Here is a 22,202-nt window from a genome sequence, read left to right as displayed (position 1 = left end):
ATTTTCCTGCTATTTATTTCCTGCAGTTAATTCAATAAAGTTTCTTGTACATAAAATTATCTTTTAAATCCTTTTTAACTTTGGATTTCTTCCTCGATTATTAGCTTGTATTGATTGATTTTTTTTCAAGATTGTTTAAAGAATAAGTCGCGAAAGTTGATTTTTCTTTCCTTTTGAACCCTTTTCTTTAATTCTTTCGTTTTTACAATTTTTATCGAATCCTTGAGAACGGAATAGTTCTAGAACATATTTTTTTTTCCTTTGGACAGATTACAATATAAACCTTTTAATCAATCAATCGAATGGAATTTATTTTTTTACCTAATATCTATTAAAAAAAATAATTAATAAGTAATTAACCCTTGCACGTCTACGTTTCAAACGTAAAACATTTTATTTTCTCGAATTTAAATGAACTTAATTATTTTTCTAACTTTGAAACACTTTAAAATTACGTAGAAGATGCCAATGAAGACGTTCTGACTCTGAAATGTCCTTTGAGAACATTCGCAGAATAAATATCGGGATTAAAATGAGCGCATATTTCTATATTTCATGTGGACGCGAAAGGGTTAAAAAAATTCATTTTCAGATCGGAAATATCTAATTACTAAAATCTTTTAAAGCCTTTAAAAATGCATTTAAAATTAATCAAATTAGGATTGAAAAATTAATGTTTTTTAACAAAAATTCGTATAGTTTTGTTAATTTTCTTTATTCGTCCATTCTATCCTGTGTCTCGTTAAATATTCAATTAATATTCTATTCAATGCATAATCCATGTTCAAATAATCATTATAAAGGATTAAAAATATCCCTATAAGTCCTTAAAGAAATATATTAATCAAACGAATATCTGCTTCAATCTTGGTTTATTTTTAGATTTTCCTGAGATTTTTTCAAAATCTTTTCCTCTAACACCGCATTATCACATTCATTATCTATCAAGTTCATGAACATCTCTCTCTCTCTATATATGAGAAATTTTTCCTTGAAGTAAATCAGAATAAATTCAAATATTTGCTCATTTTCAGCACAAATGGGAATAGAGCAATAAAAAGTCTATTTACCTCTAAATTGTTGTACCATTTCCAAAATAATTTCACTGGAATTCACATGAACTTTGGGAATTTCTTCAAGTACAAGTCGCTGAACTCTCCACGCTGAATGTCACGAAATATCTCACTGTCATTGAGGCACTTAAAGCATAAAGGCACGTGCTTGCATCAGGAGAGTTCACAAATCGCAAAATTCTTGGGAAATATTTCTTCTTTTTCTTTGCATATTTTCTCCAACTTATGCAATATTCATTGGTGCAGTGGCTTGAAAAAAAAAGTGCTAAAAGAAGGATTTTTTTGTTGCATTTTATGTAATGAATTCCTGAGAATCCCTGCATTGAATCATACAAAAGAGCGGATGCGGCGAGAGGATGAGGGAAGGGGTATGTTGCGAGAAGAATTTAGGTCTCATCTCCTTGAGAAATTGATTTTGTGTGTGAGAAATTCCACGTACACTATCCAATTTCCTCAAAAGCTGAATTATTTAGATGCGAGTAAAGAAGATTAGTGCTTCGGTCATGGTTATTTGACTGCATCATCAAGCTCCATCTGCACAGTGGCCGCGATTAAGCGGCAGCAGCATCATTCAATATCTATACAATTGCAAATATAGGCGGTATGCTGATTCCCTGTTTTTCTAAATTTAAACCCGCGCGCACTTCACGCGAGAGGCATCAAACTTGCATGCAGATTGAGATCTCCACATTCCTTCATATCGTACACGAGAGATTTTCCTCACTCTCACAACGCGGTCCGCCCTAATCCCGCGTGCTATTTTCTTCGTGCACGCTGCACTGTGGGGCGATTGTGTGCCATTAGACAAGAGGAAATGCCATGTATCTATCCGCAATGTTGTTGCACAAGAGTTGAGTCCACAATTTTCAAACAAACACATCGCCAAAAAGATGCTGAAAGTGTAAAGAAAAATCTCCCCGCGCGCGCGCATGGAATGCAACGTGCAGGAAAAGTTGGTGAAAATCCCAGCATTGGTAAGGCACCGCACAAGCTATTATGGATGCGGGGATAAACATAAACAAATAAGTAGGAAAAAGATCCGAAAATTTCCACATTCACAAGATTTATTTATTTTTCCATTTTCCAACATGTGGATATATTTCCTTTAATTTCATCATTTACAATTTTTTTCCTTGTATGTAATTGTATGCAAGTAATAATTCTTAATAAATTCACAATATAATGTATAGATAAAAAACAGCATTTTATCCTATATATAATTTATTTTTTTATTTAAACATCTCATGTAGGAATTACACGATTTATTCTCGGGCCATATTGCATCCTTTTCCTTTTTTTTTGCACAACAATCATCCATATTTGATATTTTGTGAATTTTCTGCTCGAGAATTTTCATTCATTTTATGTTATTTTTTCTTCTTTTTCCTAAACGTTATCACAGCCAGATTTGTTCAATCTTCCAACTCTATTTTTTTTCTAGAGTATTTTTTTTTACCTAATAAATTCATTCATCTCCCCTTGGGGAAAAGAAAATTCTTTAAGCTTTTTCTTTTCTTTTGCAGGGGAGTTTAAAAAAAAAACATTCTTTGAGGCCTTTTCAATTTTAATTCGCTGTAAAAACGTTTTTCTTCAAATTCTAGCTACATTGAAATGTATAAAATTCTTCATATTCCTCCTTAAGAGACAAAAAATGTTGAGTATCTTTTTTATTCTTTTTTTTTAATTACTGGATGGAACGAAAATTTCATTTGATTTTTCTTTCTTCCGAAATAATTTTCTAATTAATGTAATTGCATTCTCATGTGAAAATTCAATTTTTCTTGATTTTCTATCATTATAAAATTTTTCACAAAATTGCATTTCACATGAGAATCCAGCTACCTGGAATAAATATTTTTATAGGTAATTTTTTGATTAAAATGTTATATCATTGTTTTTCAAAAATTCTTTTGGAAACAATCCGAATGTCGATATGCTTTTAAATAAAATGACAATGTCCCAAATTGTCTTTATTCCAAGGAGCTTTCAAAAGCTTCTCCTTGCTCAAGTCCTTCAATTAAAGGCAATATCTATGTATATAATAAATTCAAAGTAGCTGCATTTAAAATGTTTTTTCTTCTCTCTCTAAATAATCTTCTAGTAAAATCTACAAGATTCATACAAAAAAATTCTTACAATTTGGTAAATTATTTTTAACAAAAAAAAAATCTTTGAGGGGCTTCAAAAATTCTTCTTCGTATTTGTGGTTAAAAATAGTTGCTAAAATGTTTACAAAACGTGTGCTTATCGTGCACTAGTAGAATTTTCTCTAATATTCTCCCTGTTTTGGTTGATGGTTCTAGCAAGACCCACAAGAAAAAATACCCAAAGAGAAAAACGCAGTTAAAATGCGGGCAAGGGGGCAGCTGGGAAAACTTCTTTCTTCGCATGCGGTGGAGGAAAGTCGCCAAGTATCTTTGGGTTGACAAAAATATCACTGGCGCGTCGCCGGTGCTCAAGAAATTCCGTCGCAATCACAACGAATTAAAAATCTCTCAATCCTTCTCATTTATAAAATTTTTCCTACAACCCATTCACGGGCACACACGTCATTTGGTGGCGCTGGTACCCCGTGCGTGATTAACCCAATCGGCGCTATTTTTTAATCCTCAAATATAATAATCAGACTAATTAATGGGTTGTTTGGGGATCTCCTCGCCGTTATGATGTGCTGATGGATTTCCACGCCGTGATACTGCGGGAAAAATCAGCACTCTAGCCCGTGTATTTGTATGCGTATAGAATGCGTAGAGAGCAAGAGAGATAAGTCCACTAGAGAGTGTCGCCAGCACGGAATTCTCAACTTCCGACTTTGTTTGTTTAACACCATTGCTCAACATTATTTTATCCAATATTTATTTTTCAGCTGGACGTGTGTGATTAATGTGGGTGGGCAAAACACCACAAATACGTATGTTTTATAATGTTGATGAGACAAAAAGAAAACACTCAAGAAAATGAAGAATTTTCTCATACACACGTTTCCATTTTTTTTTGCTTTTTTAATAGTTTCCAGATTGGAATCTATCCTCAATTCCCGCCTCATCTGGTATTTGGGGTACGTGGAGGTGCAATAAAAAATACGATGAGGAAAAAAAGTTCCCACGGGGGACCTCGTGTGTCCACGCCGGGTGCCACCACCCTCGCAAAATTCATGTCACGCGAATTTTTTTGTCATTAAAAAATAAACATGCAATAAAATGTTGAAAAATTTTGTCAACCCATTTTTTCGCCTTCGCACCTTTTTTGATGACACACCACCTTTTTCAGCACATTCCAAAGAACACACACTCACCATTTTGGGCAAGAGTGAGGTACTTTGAAAGAACAAAAAATGCACAAGAAAGATTTTTTTTTCAACAATTTTCCCTTCTCCGCATTTTTCGCGTTTTTTGCACAGAAAAGATGTTTTCTTTTATTACGTCTCGTGACGAGGTGGTGTCTGCGTGATGTCTTGCATTGACTGCATTGATTACACTTTATACATACGCGTAAACAATAGATGAAAGGGATTTAACGGGCATAAGTGGGTTAAGAAAGTTCAAAAGGTTTTATTTTATTTATGCAAAAAAATCGTGGAATCTTTGTCTTAATATTTATTGCATGGAGACGCCTGGTTGTCACCCGGCGCCTCCACTGCAATTTCTTTGCATATTGCATAGTTAATTCTCTTAATTTTTCAAAAGGATTTTAAAATAATTCTTGAATCAAATTATGAGGATTGAATTTTTACAAAATATTAAAAGTTTTTCTAAAAGCTCTTGGAATTTTTAAAAATGATTTGTAAGAAAAAAATTAATTAATTAAATGAATCAGAGAGGAAAATATCCAACAAACAATTACCACGTTTTCCCAGAGGAATTTCCAACAATTTTTCACGTGACTCACATGAGAAATAATTTGTAAAATTCCCATTTCCGACGTATAAAGTGTAAACAATCGCCCACCCCTGCATTCATTGCATGTGTTTTTTGTGTTCTTGCACAGAATATATAACTTCAAATTGGGGAAAGTTATATACTTTTTAGCGCGAGAAAACCTTTTGTATTGGGTGAAATGGAATTTTTTTGTAGGTCTTGCAAGGAATCCACGTAAATATACATCATGTTACTGCACATATGTGCTATTTGATGAATAATTCGCACACGATAGGTTATTGACTGGCGCGGAGTTCTTTAAAATAATTGAGTGCTTATTTATACGAAGAAGACAAAGTGAGATAGTAACCAGGCGCCTCCATTTCTGGTAAAAGCCCCTCCGTGAATTATTTTTTTTTGTGCATTCAATTGTATGCCCTTAAATTCTATATTGAAAATTTATATTTTAGGCTTAAATTATGGAGGAAAAAATTATTTTTTTTACTAATATCAATATGATATAATCAGGTAATTTTTGGGGGGATAAGGAGATAAACTTTAATTACTCTTCACATCATTTTCCTTCGCACAAGACAGCTTTTCTTTTCCTTTTGCACTTGTGTTGAAGAAATTGCGAAAGTTTGTTCAACTTGAGGTCATTCTTTGTGTGTTTTTTCTTAATGAAAACATTTTAACAGAGATTTTCTTTTTTTTTCTTTTACCTCACATTTTTCATCTCCACTCTCTCCTCAAGTCATCCTAAACGCTAAATTGTGCAATAAAATCAATGATATTTGTTTTTTCTTAAGAAACAAGAGTAAATGGCATTTTCATGTTCTTCTCTTTCTACTCAAGATTATTTTTTTGTTTGAGCTAAAGTGCGAAGAAAATGTCTTTTCCATTGCAGAAGAAAACTCTTTCTCAATCACTTTGGGGGCAATATAGAATCGTCAGAAAAAAAAATGTGGGATATTTCATTGCCACGAGAGTGTCGCGCAGATTGGAGTTTCAACCACACCGGGAAAATACAAGCAAAAGAGTTATATTGCCACAGGAAAAATTGCGTGCGAAAGAGATTTCTATCTGATGGCGGACGGGGGAGGAAAAGAATTTTCTTCTCCTATTTTTAAAACAAAATTCTTTGCGTGTGGATAAGAAAACGACAAAATACATGCTAATGATACATATTTTAACGTTTGATGGAGACATACGCCACATTGATGCTAAATAATCCTATATAGAATATTATTATTGTTATTATGCTTTTGCGTGGATCTCTCTGGTGCTCCTCGAGCACACAACAACTCCTTCGCGCTTTGGGCTATTCAGTCGCAGCTTGACTTCCCAATTGGACAGTGAATGTAGGACAATTTCGAAATGAGCCATCTCGGCGCACGAGAGAGTCCTTCAATGTGATTTGAGATGTAAAAAAAAATCAAACATTGAGCAGCATCAATCTGCTATTATGTTTCATCATCACAATGTAATTTCCTTCCATATTGCGTTGGTCAAGCAAAAAAAAGAAGTGAATATAAATAAAAAATGAAAATTGGTTTTGATTGATGAGCTTTTCAATGTAACCATCCCCTCAGCTATATGGAGGATGGAACAATTAATAGAATTTTCATGCGCCATTTGAGAGGCATTGACGTGCAATGCGAAAATTCCACGGATGGCTGTCGAATCCGATTGCCAGCGATATTACAGAGAGTCTCCACACACCAATCATTGTGTGTGATACGCATTTGATGCTGTCGCTAGCAATTACAATCTCGTCTCACTTTATCTCTATTTTATAAAAAAAAATATGTGAAATAAAATAGAAAATAATGTCGATGATGCTGCAACACGCCTCAGTGGAGACAATAGCAGTTGGTGGTGGAAAGTAAATCGCGGTAAATTTCCACTGTCTCACTGTGAGGAGGGTTTGGGGAGCCAAAGTTGCAAAAGAGTTATTTGGCATTCAATTCCTCTCACCCAGCTAAACATGGATGAGTCCATTTAGCAATCGCTTGGGCTACTTGCCGTCAATCTGTTGGTTTGTCATAGCGATATGGTGGCTGCAAATGCTTGGCGTCGCTTCAGTACACGCGACTTATGCAAATCACCCTTGTGGCATGGCACCACAGTTCCTTGTGTTATCTGGATGGGCTTGGGTGCACTACTCCCTATCAATGTGCCTGCGGAATAAATATTAAACATAATATTGTTGATGATAAACTCTTCTGGTATTCTGCACAAACATCCCGCCTTTGCTGGGGATTTTCCACACACACAGCACGTCCTAACAGAGTTGACAAGGATACGTGTGAGTGTATCCAAAAAGGATTCAAGATTAAAGATTTAATGGGGAATTTTCATGTTAATTCTTATGTTGTGAGAAGAATTTTCAGACATCTCGAGCCTTTTTCAACAAACGAATAAAATTATATCTTCAACACGCTTGATTGCTCAAACATTGACTATCAAGGTTTCACTCTCGCGCGCTATTTTTGACGTGAGTCTAAAGGAATTCTTTAATATCAAATATTGGATAAAAAATTTATGAGATCTGAGCGATGTTAATTTTTAATTTATGTGTGATAAAAATATAAAGAAGCTGTGAAATTGAGGGAATAAAATATTTGGAATATTTTCAGATTCATTTTCAGCCTTCTAAAAAAGTTATGTCTAACTTATAATAATTTTCAAAATTCTTTAGATAAAGAAATTTTTTATTGGAAAAAATGGTGGTCCCGCAGTCTGATTTTCAAAACATTTACTTTGCAATTCAGCCAGAAGATTAAAAAAAAACTTACTGAAACGTCGCTGGATTGCATAAAAACAACAGTTTAATTGAGAAGAAATTCATTTAAAAAAATTACAGCATTCATTACAACTTTAAAAATAATAAGTTTACCTGCAAAATCTGATTTTCCAAACATTTTTTTTTTCTTTTTAATTGAACTTGAAAATGATAATATAATTAATTGAAGCGTCGCTGGATTGCATTAAAACTGCGTTTTGTTTTAGAATTAATTAGAAACAGATTCATGAAAAATGCTGCATTTACTACAACTTAAAGAAATCAATCAGAATTTAAATCTTAATGAATTTTACTCGAATAAAATTAAATGGAAAATTCCTTAAGTGAATGAAGAATTTGATCGGAAAAGCGGCCAAGGCGGGAAAAGGCAAGAAAAACGCAACGTTTCTTACAAAAAAAAAACATCTTGAACGCTTTTCCGAGAAAATTCTTCATTCACAAACACCACGGTCGTCAATAACTTTCATTGGAAAATTCTTTAATCAATAATCTTTAGAATCTTCATCTTTGCAATCTGAAGCACCTCAACTCTGTCGTGTGTGCATATAAATGAGAAAAGTTAACAAGAAATTACACTCACCAATCATTTTGCTCACTGAAAATTTCCTCTGCTTCACAGGACGAGCTCTCGATTCGCTCAATATCCTCTCGAATGCTTTGTAGAGTGCTGGGGAATTTTCCGCAACGGATACTTCGCAGAATCCAATCCCATACGATGCCGCCAATTTTGCACCTTCACTTTCAGAGACCTACAAGAAAGGACAGGAAAAAATGCAAATATTGAGCATAATGACCAATATGCGAAATTCCTCACATGAAGGGCACGGCGGGAAAAATTAATATTCACGCGTGGAAATTCCACGAGCGTGCTACTTTATGCTCTTCAGCATTGACTCATGTTGTAATTGTTCAGAAGCAGCCAAAACACAGCCTCGCATCTCCTTTATAATAAAATAAACACCGTGGGATCTGTGAATGGGATTTGGCGCCAGAAGGGTGTTCCGCTTTTGAATTGATACGGCTGCGAGAGAGCCAAAATTGCGAAAGAGCCATTCAAATGCCCTAGAAATGATATTCACGGTTTTCAGTTCATGTCATATACGTGAAAACGCGTGCTATCCACGGGTGGAGGTGTGCTCGTGTGTAAAAAAAATATTATTCAAATATTTTCTCAATTAGTCGGTCTTGGGAAATCATCCTCAATATTTCAGCAACAACGAAGGACACATTAGGGAAAATACCGTAGAGGTTTTCTTCACATCAATTTCATGTTTATTCTCACACCACCCCCCATGTGCCCATCATCTGTGTGTATGCCAAACCTCCCTTTTCTCGTATCATAGAGCATTGTTCCCAAAAGCCCACACGGAGAGAGAGTTCATTGCTCTTGGCTCCCTTAAATGGGAACAATTCAACCATCTATAAATATTGATTATGCTTTCCCTTTAGCGAGCCTCCTCCTTGTGCGAATGTAGAGAAAGGACCCCCAATCACACCCCCCCCCCAGCTATATCCAAAGTTTTTGTCTAACAGCAGCTACAACCACGAAATTAATTTGCAATGAAGACATTGTCTCCCCATAGACGCACAGCAGGAGTCCTCGAAGGATAATCCAGTGTGGTGAGAACGCCTAATGATTTTCCATGATTTTCTCTTATTCCGTACCACGCCCAACCTCCTCCTTGTAAATTAACATGCGAATTCCCACGAGAGATCCCTCAAGTGGCGCTTCGCAAACTCCCCGTATATGAAATGAGCAGTAAATGATGGGATTCAATTAAGGAGGATGTTTTCGTCCTTTTCCTCACCCATCGCGTGTTTCTAATTTCCGTGAAAATCGATCTCATTTGTGTCATCATTTATCACCACGAGAATCTCTTGCAGATTTTTTTTTACTTTCACAGTACACCACCCTCTGTCAAATTTCACAGGAAATATTAATGCGTGATTTTAGGAGGGAATTCATTTTCACGGAATAAGCCTCATTTTTCCAGGAAGAAAATTCAATTTTCATGCGATACAATTGCACAAAATATTTCTATTTTGATACTGTTTCTAAGGAACTCGTGGGTACACTGGTAGAATTAAATTGTGGGTGTGCCCATGTAAATTTTTCTTTAGATAATGACTTTAGAACTTTTAATGAACTTAAAGTTAAAGAGCTTTAGAATACTAATTTTATTTAAAAGATTTTTTTTCTCCCAATTGAAACTATTTCCATCTTGATTTTAATACAAAAACAGAATAATATTTTCCCAACTACATATTAACCTACTAAATGTTCAATGAGAATTGTGCTTAATTTGTTTTGTTCTTCACACAATATTCTGGGGCAAAATTTACATAAAAACCAACTAAATAAAAAGAGATCAAAAATCCAACGGTAGTGAGTACAAAATTCACTCATTCTCTTAAATGTTTCGTTTGTTTTCCATCCAAGTCACAAAATCTTCTCCCAAAAGAAAAACATCCTCTTGATAAAGGATATGAGAGAGAGAGAAAAAGATTTATTTGAGACATTTTTAGCACAAAATGATTTGTTTAAGAAACAAAATTATTATATCTGTTTATTTTCTTTCTTATTCTTGGATTGTCTTCCAGTTGAGGCGCCCCTTTTCAATAAAAAAAATCATTTCTCCTCCCCAAATTTATTTATTTATTTAAGGATTTTTCTTATAACGTACAACGGAATTGATCTCTTAATATCCAGAATTAAATTCACATTGAAAATTTATTTAATAAAATTTATTATTTAACTAAATATTTGTATTAATAAATATAGAAATTTTCGGGTAAATACAAAACAGAAAGGAAAATAGAAGAGTTATTTTAATTCCTAAATTTCAAAATACTTTGACTCATTGGGATTAATTTTGTGCGTAGTGCAATTTCCAACGTGCAAAAGATGCGGGAAAAAGGTGTTGATTTTTCGGTGAGGGGGGTGTGTGATGGCACAAATAAACATTGAACTTGATTAATCCCTCCGCATTGAATGATTTAGTAGCTCCTCCCGTAAAACTCATCAAAGCAAATAAGGAAGTTAAACTTGAAATTACAGCGAAAATTCCATTGGATTTTCCCGAATGGCTTTAGGAAAGAAAATACCCATGATGAGTGTGATGTTTACACATCTTCACGGGCCCCACATTATTTGCAACATGACCATTTCCTTGCGTCTCGTGTTTGAGGGTGCGCGAAGCTCAAAATAAGGCTGTGGCTGCAGCACGTGTTTAATGTCAAGATCATGGTTTCGAGGAGAATGGAAAATGGAAAAGTATGGGAGAAGACTTACCGCACGTAAATGGTCAAGATCTGCCTTATTTCCAATTAGGTATGCAAATGGGGCATTTTGTAGGGCTTTCAGCTCAGCCAGGCTCTTACTTGCATAGTCAAAGCTCGATTTATCCGTAATACTGTAGACAATTAGGCATGCATCTGCCCACTGAATCTGCAAAGAAAAATCCATAAAAATCTTTGTAATTTTCAATCAATACGGAAAACATATTGAGCTTTAAAAGCAAATAAAAGCATCTCATTTAGTGAGAAGAAAATGTATATAATACACTCAGAGAAAACATTTCTTATTACATTGTGAAACAAAGTTGAGTTCCAACAAGAATTTTGTGTTTGTTTTCAATACACAGGAAGTAATAAATATAGGAATAAAATTAACTGAGAAACTATTAATTTATTTGAATTAAATTAATTTCTTGTTTTAGAAAGTTTTGAAGAACGCGGAAAAGATCGAAAATTGGTAATTTCAAGACATTTAAATAAGCAATTTCAATTTAATTTAAAATCCTCGTAACGATTAAACTAAAACATTGTCTTTTGTAGGTAAAAAAAATGATGTGCAAATGTCTCTTACCTTGAGAGAGATTTTCTTTTAAATTAATTTTATGTGAATTTAATGAAGATTCAACTTTTTGCAAATTATATAATCCTCAATTGAATACTTTTGTGTTTATATAAGAAGCGATTATTTAAAACAAATCTTTGTTCATTGAGAAGATTGAGAAGTTCATTAAAGAGAGATTTTACTCCCAAGGACAAATACCAGACAACCATCTTGCTGTGAGAAGCAAATTGTATATATATTCGATTCTCTTTGAGCTGTGGGAATTTTTATTATTTATTCGTATCTCCTAATATGAGAAAATCTACCTTAAAATATTTTTCTTTCAAACAATTTATTCTTTGAAGTGCAAAAGGAAGAGAAAACAACAAGAACTTTAGCATAAATTCCAGTTCCACGTAATACAAAATTCTTCAAAATCTAATTGGAATTTAGGCTAAAGATTTAATAAAGCTCCTAAGTTGAAAATTGCCCTTCCTGGAAGAATCTTGGACAACAAAACAACATTGTATATAAACTACATAGCTAAAAGAGGCCCAGTATAGAGCCAAATCGAGGCTAATTAACCTATTCGAGTGAATTATGAAATTCTAGTGCAAGTATTTTCAAACAAAATATATACAGCTTCCTGTCTCACAAAAGCCACCACATTTCCGCATGTGTTGACACAGTTTTCTCCGAGTGTATACCCCAATCATGGCACAAGAGATCAATGGCAATCAAGAGCGGATGCGGTAACGGAAATTATCACGTGTGCGGGCGATTTGGGGCGGAAGTATACATATATATATTTTTTTATAAGAGGAGGGAATTACCTGTTCTAGTGGGAAATCTGCCTCTCCTTCCACCGAAATGTCCACAATCTCAACATCAAGAAGCCCACTGTCGAGGGAGATTGTCTGTCGGTAGAGGAGGTCTGTATTTGAGCGATATTCACCGATGAAGCGTCTCGTTAAGTACCTCACGGTGAGTGCTGAAATAAAGAAAATATTTCCAATATTTTATTAAGTGCTTCGCTAAGCCAAATTATTCCAATTAATTTATGATTCACCCACATCATTCTCATCTCAATTTACACACCATCATGCCCATATAAGGGAGAAGATTGAGTAATATACGGGGGACGATAAATGTGTGTTAATTTATTTTTCTTTTTTCCCCCAAAGAAAAGTGTCTGTTTAAGTGGCCTTAACTTTCTGGAAGATCTGTCGGAAATTGTATACGAAATATCACTTTGTGAGCATCTCAAGAGTTTCTCTTATTTTTTTCTCACACAATCAGTCGTCTATTATAACGATGATGTCCTTAACCCAGTTTCCATGCTATTGAGAAATGAAATTCTATGTACATATGTGAGAAATGCCAACCAAAGGAATATAAATTGAATATAACTTTGTGTTTATAATATAGCAAAAGGAGTTATTATAACATATTGCGAAAAAAAAATGTAAAATGTAATTGAGTGAGAGGTCAATGTAATTTTCCGGTCCATTTGAGCGCATATGCCGGTGTTTATTCACTGCCAAATATTGAGAATATCCTCACGAAAGCTTATCTCTGTGAGGATGCTCAAGCACCAGCAAAAAACGGGGTTGAATGTTTTAAAAAAAAATAATGTTGAATCGCAAATTGGAGAAAAATATCTTTGTGGGAGAGGATTTTCTTATAAAAACATTCATCTCATTTTTGTAATATAAATTCTATATAATATTGAATGGAGAAAAACAAAGTGAAAGTAGGATATAGAAAGTTAAATTTCAAGCACGGGGCAAACCTCATGAATATTGCAAAATATACGTGCGCGGCAACGGATGGAAGAGAAAGGGGGAAAAATAGGAACAAAAAAGTCATTTTCCACCCATTCTCTGTGTGTTTTGGGAGTAAATCAAAAATGAGATAGGAATTTGTTATTGTGAAAATTAATGGCACAGTTTATGCTGCTGAGAACTTTTCTCATTCTTTCACAGGGAAAAGGGGAAGTCCGAGAGGAACCATCGCACTGAAGAGAGGCATCAATTTCGAGTGTTTTTCAAATTCGGGTCAATTGGTGTTAATTGCTTATTTCTCATAGAAAATGTGAAAATGTGTGTAAGTGGGGAAAATTCTTTTTTTTTTTTGGGAAAATCAAACTTGAAATATATTAACCTACATTTCCTTTCCCCTCGAGAAAAATGTTCTAATCTATCAATTTATTTATTTACATTCGCGCGCATTTTTTTCTCTTCGTCTGTGCACTCCTCCTGTGGTGGAACAGGCGGGTTTTTCTTGCCCATAAAATCTCACACGTCAATTAACACAATTTTTTTCCACACTCCTTTTCCCCAACAATCGATGTTAGTGGGAGAAAGTGGAAAACCACTTTCTCATTGTGGGTGTTTCATGGGCCTTTCCATCAACCTAATCCACACATTTTATGACTGCGGGATTTTCTGGGGCAAATTTAAAGCTAGGTGTGGAATTTCAATGACTCCCCCCTAATGTCTACCTTTTGCAAATTAAGGTTTGTGGTTGTTTAAAACTTCCACAGCGAGAGAATATTCCTTGATTTTTCATTATAAATATACAATATTTGCAAATTTGGTCAATTACTTTGCGGGTGGGTTTCACATTTTGAAATCAGTTCATGTGTTTGATATAATACCCATGGCAATTATGTGTTATGTAGCACCACAGCATATAGAGGTTGCTATATATCAACCACCAGGACTAATTGCTGAAATTGTTGGCTTCTATACAATTTCCAACCCTGAATTATTTTCAAATTACAGCTCTATTAGGGAAGAATTAATTTTTGAATATCGAATGATGCGGCTTACCACGCTTTCCCTGTATTTGTGACCTTCGAACAAACTGAATTAAATTAATTTTCACTGTCTAAGCTTTAATGTGAACCTATACCCTACATATAGAAAATATATAGTTTACTCCGCAACATAATAATTTTACAAATCTCTTGTAAATTAATTCTTCGAAGAATAATAAATCAATACCGCGCAATTTATTAAATATCATTATATTATGTACCCATCAAATAATAAAGCTTTCCGTGAAAGCTCTGCCTGGGTGTATTCATGCAATAAATTCAAAGAATTGAAGCTTTATTGTTATTGCATAAGAGAAAATCATATAACCTCGGTATTTCTGCAATGATGTGGAATTTTCACAAGTTAAGTCATACTCTCTCTTGAGAAAATTTATGCAATAATCAGCATATTGTAATACAATGGAGGTTCTGAAAGGCTTTTTGTCGTCCCTATTAAGAATCTATTGAATCCCCTTGTATGGCTTCGTGTTAATAAAGTAACTTCCCAATGAGGGAAAGTTAATTTTAGAAAGAAAAGAACCCGCCGAGGACAATTCTCAACAATTCCTCTGCAGTACAAAGCAATTTTCATTGGATGCCGTTCATATGGTGTAATCATTTATTAGTGAATCCCCTCGTGAGATTCGCCTCACCCACGTTTCTTCCCTCAACGTATATTGAACAATGTCAATTTTTATATTGTTGTGTTAATAATAAATGGAAGGAATTGCGGAGAGTGAGGATTTCTCTGAAGTACTTCAATAACTCTTCTCCCCCCATTTTTTTTCTCCTTCTCCTCCTTAGGCAGTGTTTCAGTACGAAGAAAGGATGTGAGAACAAACAATACGCGGATTCTGCCCAATTGAGTTGTTATACCTCATTCGGTGCGACGGGCGGAAAAAAGATACACCAACAGAGAAAATGGAGAAACATGTGGGTGGGATGGAGAAAAAAAAGCCTTATGGTGAGATGTCTGTCGTCATCATTGTCAGAAGTGACGTCGTCACGAGAAAGGAAATCCCCGGGGAAAAGGTGAAAAGGTGTTCCATAAAACAAGGGTGGGTGGGTTGATGTATTTTATGAAGATAACTCCCAGCTTAAATTGTCGGCTCATTTGACTCATTTACGTTAACAAGGTAATTTGGAGTACTTGGCAGAAAATAAACACTTTTGCGAACGTCAAAAAGGGAGAATATATAGCGAATCTCAAACAACCAGGCGTCTCCATTTACCTGGCGTCTCCACAGTCTCCCACATAAATCATTTACATTACACCAAAAATTATTTAAATAATCAAAAGGAAATTTTCTCACCAGATTTTCCAACGTTGATATTTCCCAAAACGGCAATCCTCACTCGTGGTACATTTTTATCCTCTGTTTTCATTTTTGCAAGCACCTAAAAATAGTTGAGGAGAAAAATATAGTTGCTATATGTGTGATTAACCTATTGGTATTTAATGTTTATTTGAGCAATATTTACTGAGAAAATTGACCAAGTGAGCAAAAAAAATGTGCGTAGAGTGAAAACTCATTCACAATTCTCGTACTCCCCCATTCAAGAAGAAAATCTTATGGGAATTCCTCACAACAAATTCTGGAGGTGTGGTCATCGATGACTCATGTTATTTTTCAATACGGTAAACCGCATTCTTTAAATTTTTCAGGGAAATTCCTCGTTGGATATATTACTTGGTAAGCCATTTTGTAAACATAAATATCATTTTACGGCATTAATATTTATCGACAAGTTGTATTTTTAAAGAGAACCCCAATAACCTTCTCTTGAAATCAATCATAAAATACCCTGATGCGTGTTTCGATCGTTTCTTTCCTTTCAATTTAATACCACATTTTCATTTCTTTTCTCCCGATAATAACCTTCAATTGAGGTTGATGGTTAATCAGAAAAAAAAAATGAAAAGAAATTTTCTCAAGAGTTTCTTGGTGGAAATCTCAAAATTAAATTATAAAATAATCATAATTCCAACCTACCCTATTAAGTAGGGCAAAATTGAGGGGGTAATAAAGTTGATTTTCCCATTCTCAGAACTCCCACCATTACATAATTAACTTTACTACTATTTCTCGAGAATTTTCTCACCATTTCTCCGCAGCCTTTTTTCCCGCAAGTCAATTTAACGCAAAAGGAAGAAAATATAGTGCTGTGAAGGCAAAATCTCGGAGGAGCAATAAAACTGAGATTTTTCATATAAATGCAATTAAAGTCAAGTCCAATGTGCCAACATGAATTTTCACTATAAGAACTCTGTGTCGAGAGAGAGAGAGTGGAATTAAATTATCTATTTTTAGTGAGTCAATTCACACTTGTGGAATTTATGACCAATTGCACGGAGATGCAATAAAAATGTTGCTGAAATTGAGCCAAAGCCAGTGAGGAGATTTTCTTGTAAAACATTCCCTTTATGGGACTTTTGTGCTCCCCCCTCCTCTCTTAACCTTTGGATGATACCCACTTATGGAAAAACATTGAGGTGTGTGGTTTTTGTCTCTTCTAAACCATAAGTGAAAAATTCAATTTCCCTCCTGTGAAACCTAGGAGAAAATACCGCTGTGAATGTATTTTAGAGAAAGCCATTTTATGCCTTATATTGCCCCCCATCCACCCCCTGAAAACACACGCATATAAATGTCAGAAAGAAATACAAGCGTGGGAAGACTATGGTATTTTCCTTATGGCAGTCAGTACGAGGAAAACATTTTCAATTTGACGACATTTAATCTACAAAATACATTCTTATTCTATTTAATGTTTCATTAGTCTGTCTCTCCTCTCTTTTCTTTTGACCTTAGATCAAATTAATTTATAAAATTCGCGATAGAATTTTTGAATAGGGGGGAGGGGTTGGGGAAACGATATTTTGTCATAAAAAAAGGAAAATGAGTAATGCAAAGGAACCCCACAGAGGTGTGGAATCAGTAGAAAATTTTCCTTCAAGAGCCCACCCTCCTAGCTAGAATTAGAAGCCAGAGAACAGCTGTTCTATGATTGGGTATTATTTATACATTTTTCTCTTGTTATTTTCAAAATGTTAATTTATCATTTTTAACGCAGAGAGACTCTTTTTTCATCTCCTCTGTCAGTGGTTTCTTCGTTTTTTTGCCAACATTCGCACATCACCAAAATATTTCCCACTCCATTCGGCGGAAGTTCAAAGGGGATACCACCCGAAATAGCCACAAAATTTTGATCAATCCAAAAAAGAAAAGTAGGTATATAACAACCCTAGATTCTCTTTTGATGCTACAGCGTGAAACTCCTTCCTTATTTACATGAGACATAGTTGCAGTACAAAAGTATTTCTATCAATGGATGAAGGAGTCATTTACAAATTTATTTATGAAATATAGTAAAAATAAACATTTCGAAGCACCCACACAAATTTCTGGAGGAGCTGAGGGTGAGAGACGCAGCCTCTTTCGTTCTGCAGCCATATACTTGCGTCAATACATTAAATGACTATTTAAATTGTGTGACTGTCGGAGTTTTGGCATAACAGGAAAGCAAGATGCCCCGGCTATTAAAGCTTCCCATAGAACTGGCGACAGGAATTTTTTTTCTTCAAGCCCCACCAAATGAACCAACATAATGTGCCAAAGAGAATTTTTCCTATTTCTTTGTGGGGGGAAAAAGCTCCGGAATTTGTGTTATTTTCATAAAATGTTGTTTATTTTTTAGGAAATCATTAGACTGAATGAATAACTTTTTGGGAAAATCCATTTGAAAGGGAAATTTTTGAATTTCCTTTAAAGAATTGAGTTAAATTGAATCGAATGGACAGACTGTTTTTGTGCTTAAATATATAAATTAGGAAAGGATTTTTCTTAATTCCTTTAATTTAAAAATTAATTGCTAATTTTGTAATCGAAGAATTGCCTCAAAATTAACTACGAAAATCCTCAAGTTTGAATTATTTGGAACATCCCTTAATTAGCATATTTAATAGCTCCTAATTTGCAAAAGAAATCCTGAATAAATTTCATTAAAAAAAAATAAAATAAAACGAATTTCCTCAAAAAATTTTAAAGAACAAAAATTCCCTTCAGAGACATCATTGAAAATTTTCTTCTCCCCATTATTTAACTAAAACATAACAACATAATACATAAATACAATAAATCTCTAAGTGAAATGTAGGTATCCTTCATGGGTATGACCCCAGTCTATGTGAAAAGGCAGAATAATGAATTGCAGAGGGGGAGTTTTCACGGTGAATTAATTATTGTGCAGCTGAATTTGCTTTATTTCACAAACTGTTAACACTCAATGCCATAAAAGTAGGGTGAGGGAATCTAAACAAGTCAGAACTTCTCTTTGGAAGCTTCAACATTTTTGGTGCTGCGTGTGGAAATGGGGGCGCCTGGTACCCGTGCTCCACTTGCTTGAGTGAATTTGTTGTAAATTTGTCAACAATGTTGCACACAAATTGCCTTCTTTGCTCCACCTCACACGCCTCATGGCAAGTTTTAAAAAAAAATCTCACGAAGGACGATGCGATAAATTTGGGGAAAGGAGGAAGAATTTTGCGACACATTGGACATTTTTATGCAGCATCTTCATCAATTGAAAATGTGGTTGGAGAATGTGTGAAAATTTGGGGGTATTAATGTTAAGTATTTTATATCATTCTGTGACATTTAAAGTATTTTCCCACAATAAAATCGAGAAATATACGTTGATGAAAAAAGCAACACCGAGAAATATTGAAATATTCACAGACAAGTGAACAAAATTGTTCTTTAAAGTGCAAATAAATGATTTTCTTTCAAATATTTGCTGAGAGAGAGAAAAAGCCAAACTTGCTGTAGCAACTAAAGAAGCACCATGACCGTGAAAGTTAATTAATTAAGAGAACTTTTTGATGAGTTTGACTTGCTGAAATAACACTATTCCTGCCCTTTTTATCCCTCCCAATACTCTTAGAGTTTCTCTCAAAACTTCTCCCCGAAAAAAAAAAAAACTTCACAGAGCAATGGAATAATTACCTTTTCTATAAGATTCCCTTCTTGAGTCAGCTTTTCTTGCTTGAGAGAGTTACTTGAACTCCTTTTTCTCCACTCACAGAGATTTTTTTCTTTTCTCTTCTTGTGAAAAATGTCTTCACACAGCACTTTGTGGTGTGTATTGTCTCAATAAAAGCACAAAGTCTTCAGAGGAAAAAAAATCACTCGTTCACTCATAAAATGAAATTGTAACCGCGTGCAGATTTTGGAACAAAATAATGTTCCTTTTGAAATTCAGTCTCTTGCCAGAAAACTCGTTGGTTTTTCTGCTTGCCAACTGTTTTACTATGGTGTAAAGGAATCCCTTTTGTTTCGCACATTCAAAAGCACATATGCGAAATATAAAATTCCTTGGTATGAATCACAAATTGTTTGATGCGGGAAAACCACTAAACTTCTTCAACAAATTTATTGTTGTAAAGAGAACGTTGAACACCGGTTGAGACTTTTCCGAAGACTAAGAGGAAAATCACGAATGATCTCCTATTTATAAGAGTCGCTGAACGTTCCCATAGAGATTGGGGAATTTTCAAGTGCGAACCCGGCATTGGGATATGCGCCTGCGTTTCCCATTCCCTCCCGCAAAGTGGGGTATATGCAGCCGACGAATTTCCCCTCATTTAAGTGACCGCACAGATGAATTTTCCTGATGGAAAGGTGATATTTGGAGTGAGGACACGTAAACTCAATAGATTTTTCTTTTGGAGTTGGAGATGAAAAAATAAATACTATATATTCAAGAACGGGAAGTCATATAAATTTCAAGGGACAAACCATTCCATTTTATACCTAAATATTTAGTTTTAGAGAAAAGAATTTTCTTCATTCGAAATGCCCACTTGGAATCGAAAGAGAAGATTTTTTTTAAGGAAAAATCGCCTCTCATGAGAATTCAAGAAAATCGTAGAGCTTTTTTTTATAAAAGTTCCGCAAAAAGCTTTTAATGAATCCTTGAAGAAATGTTGTGGTGAGGATTTTTTGCTCCTTCCCCCACAAATTCCTCGAAAGTTCATAATTTAATGAAAATGCTAATATGGCTAAAGCCGCGAGGATGTATGTAATTAAAATTCACATATAGCATTTTCGTTTATCCTTGACATTTTCACGTATTAAATACACTTTTCATCGAATCAATATTCATGTAGAATTTCCAGGTAACCATCATACATTACTCCTGCCATCAGCGTATTCAAAGACGAAGATGTACGTTCCGTACCTCGTGCACGCGGGGAAATTGTTGAAAATTGAACAAATTACTTCAACTTTTCTTTGCATTTGAGCCACCACATCACATGGCCAGAGAAAAAGGAAAAGACGGAGAAAGGATCTGCAATGGTGGAAAATTGATGTGGTTGACATGGGAGTGTGTACATGAGGGAGAAAATTGCCGCACGCATCGGTAAGCATCGTCAATAGTTTGGGGAAACATTTGAGACTTAATTGGAAGCACATGAAGGAAATTCACATATCATCTTCAAAATACAATAGTTGGGAGAATCGCAAAAGAGCACGTGCGCCTTGTTTTGTTGTTGAAATATTCTGCAAACTCATGAAGAGATTAATAAATTTGTCACATGGGCTGAGAGCTTTTAATTCAAAATAATTCTATTGCGTTATCATATCTAGATGACCAATGCATCCACTCATATTGCACGCATTTGCCACCATTATGCTCTTTTATAACAAGGACGATTCTTTGTACTACGAATTATTAAATAAAGCTTTTTTGTTCAACATAAAAAGCTCAATTTTACAATTTATATTTAGTTTTACCTACGTCCGTATTTCTACGTCCATAAATCTGTTTATTATTTCATAAGAATCGTCTAATGTTGTGCAATTTATTCTAAACATAGTTTCCATGCGAACGTTATGTCCTTTAATGCTGTTTATTTCAAACAAAGAAAGTAAAGAAATTTCAAGTGTCTCAATCGTTTCAATTCAAGTTTAAAATGAAGCTTTCTGGAAGCTTAAGATTATAATCTCCAGATATCTCCTTAACCTTCACTGATACTGCCAATCGGTTATTATAAGTCTTCACCTTCAGCGACCGATAAGAGAAATTCAACCTCTGCAATTAATCTAATTTATCAATACACTGACCCAATTGACCTACATTTTTTGCAAGTTTCTTACATTTCCAAGAAAACCTTCTCGCTGAATCTTGACTTTAATCGAAGATTTATTTATTTTATCACCATTCCTTCCACTCTGATTGCCAAATTTAGTATAAAAGAGCGTGCAAAATTCCTTCCAACCATCAAATAATTTTCATCGTTCTGAAGAAAAGTGAGAAAAGTGTTTAAGAGTTATTTTGTAAAAAATTCTTCCAAAAGTAGGAAAATGGATATTTTCAGAATTTTCTTTGCTTATGTTCTTCCAATGAGTCTTGTGATTGCAACACCTGTCCAAGAGGTCTCAGGCAATTCGAATCAAGGTGAAGAATTCAATGAAAAGCTCTTTAAAAAATTTATATCTATGTAATTAATTTTTGGGAATTTTTTCAACAGTTTTAGAGCCTGAAGAGATTCCTGAATTATCAATTGAACCACGTGTAACATGTGACCTTCTGGGTCCAACAGGATGGGGAGATGCACTGTGTGCTGCACACTGCATTGCTCTTGGACATAAGGGTGGTTGGTGTGATTCTCATAAAGTCTGCAATTGTCGCTGAAGAAAAATATTTCTTTTCCTTCAATTTGTATCAAATCTTTCTAAGAAATAAATGTTCTTTATTTATTGAATTAGGGTGATTTTCATTTAAATTTTAATAACATTCAAGC

The 22,202-nt window shown here is 34.5% G+C and overlaps 2 protein-coding genes across 2 annotated transcripts; one reads left to right on the top strand and one right to left on the bottom strand.

The window, feature by feature from the left end:
- Positions 1-2,119: 2,119 nt before the first annotated feature.
- On the bottom strand, positions 2,120-19,878 carry LOC129788649 (ras-related and estrogen-regulated growth inhibitor-like protein). Its single transcript, XM_055824878.1, has 6 exons — positions 19,402-19,878; positions 15,709-15,793; positions 12,408-12,565; positions 11,029-11,184; positions 8,317-8,485; positions 2,120-7,110 (listed from the first exon to the last, which is right to left on the bottom strand). The coding sequence occupies exons 2-6, from the start codon at positions 15,779-15,781 to the stop codon at positions 6,974-6,976; spliced, it is 693 nt and encodes a 230-aa protein (XP_055680853.1). The 5' UTR covers positions 15,782-15,793; positions 19,402-19,878; the 3' UTR covers positions 2,120-6,973.
- Positions 19,879-21,708: 1,830 nt separating this feature from the next.
- Positions 21,709-22,163, top strand: LOC129788654 (U-Asilidin(12)-Dg3b-like). The gene is made up of 2 exons (XM_055824886.1): positions 21,709-21,856; positions 21,930-22,163. The coding sequence occupies exons 1-2, from the start codon at positions 21,763-21,765 to the stop codon at positions 22,091-22,093; spliced, it is 258 nt and encodes an 85-aa protein (XP_055680861.1). The 5' UTR covers positions 21,709-21,762; the 3' UTR covers positions 22,094-22,163.
- The last annotated feature ends 39 nt before the right edge of the window (positions 22,164-22,202 follow it).

The sequence above is a fragment of the Lutzomyia longipalpis genome, chromosome 2, assembly GCF_024334085.1.
Source record: "Lutzomyia longipalpis isolate SR_M1_2022 chromosome 2, ASM2433408v1".
Taxonomy (NCBI): domain Eukaryota; kingdom Metazoa; phylum Arthropoda; class Insecta; order Diptera; family Psychodidae; genus Lutzomyia; species Lutzomyia longipalpis.
This window is presented reverse-complemented; position numbering and strand designations above follow the sequence as displayed.

Excerpts from the sequence above, each read along its gene's own strand:
- LOC129788649 (XM_055824878.1), bottom strand. The coding sequence starts at position 15,781 with ATGAAAACAGAGGATAAAAATGTACCACGAGTGAGGATTGCCGTTTTG. Across the intron at positions 12,566-15,708 it reads TATCAACGTTGGAAAATCTG|CACTCACCGTGAGGTACTTA; the intron begins GTGAGAAAATTT and ends TCTTTATTTCAG. Across the intron at positions 7,111-8,316 it reads TTCAGTGAGCAAAATGATTG|GCACATTGATAGGGAGTAGT; the intron begins GTGAGTGTAATT and ends TTTATTCCGCAG.
- LOC129788654 (XM_055824886.1), top strand. The coding sequence starts at position 21,763 with ATGGATATTTTCAGAATTTTCTTTGCTTATGTTCTTCCAATGAGTCTT. Across the intron at positions 21,857-21,929 it reads CTCAGGCAATTCGAATCAAG|TTTTAGAGCCTGAAGAGATT; the intron begins GTGAAGAATTCA and ends TTTTTTCAACAG.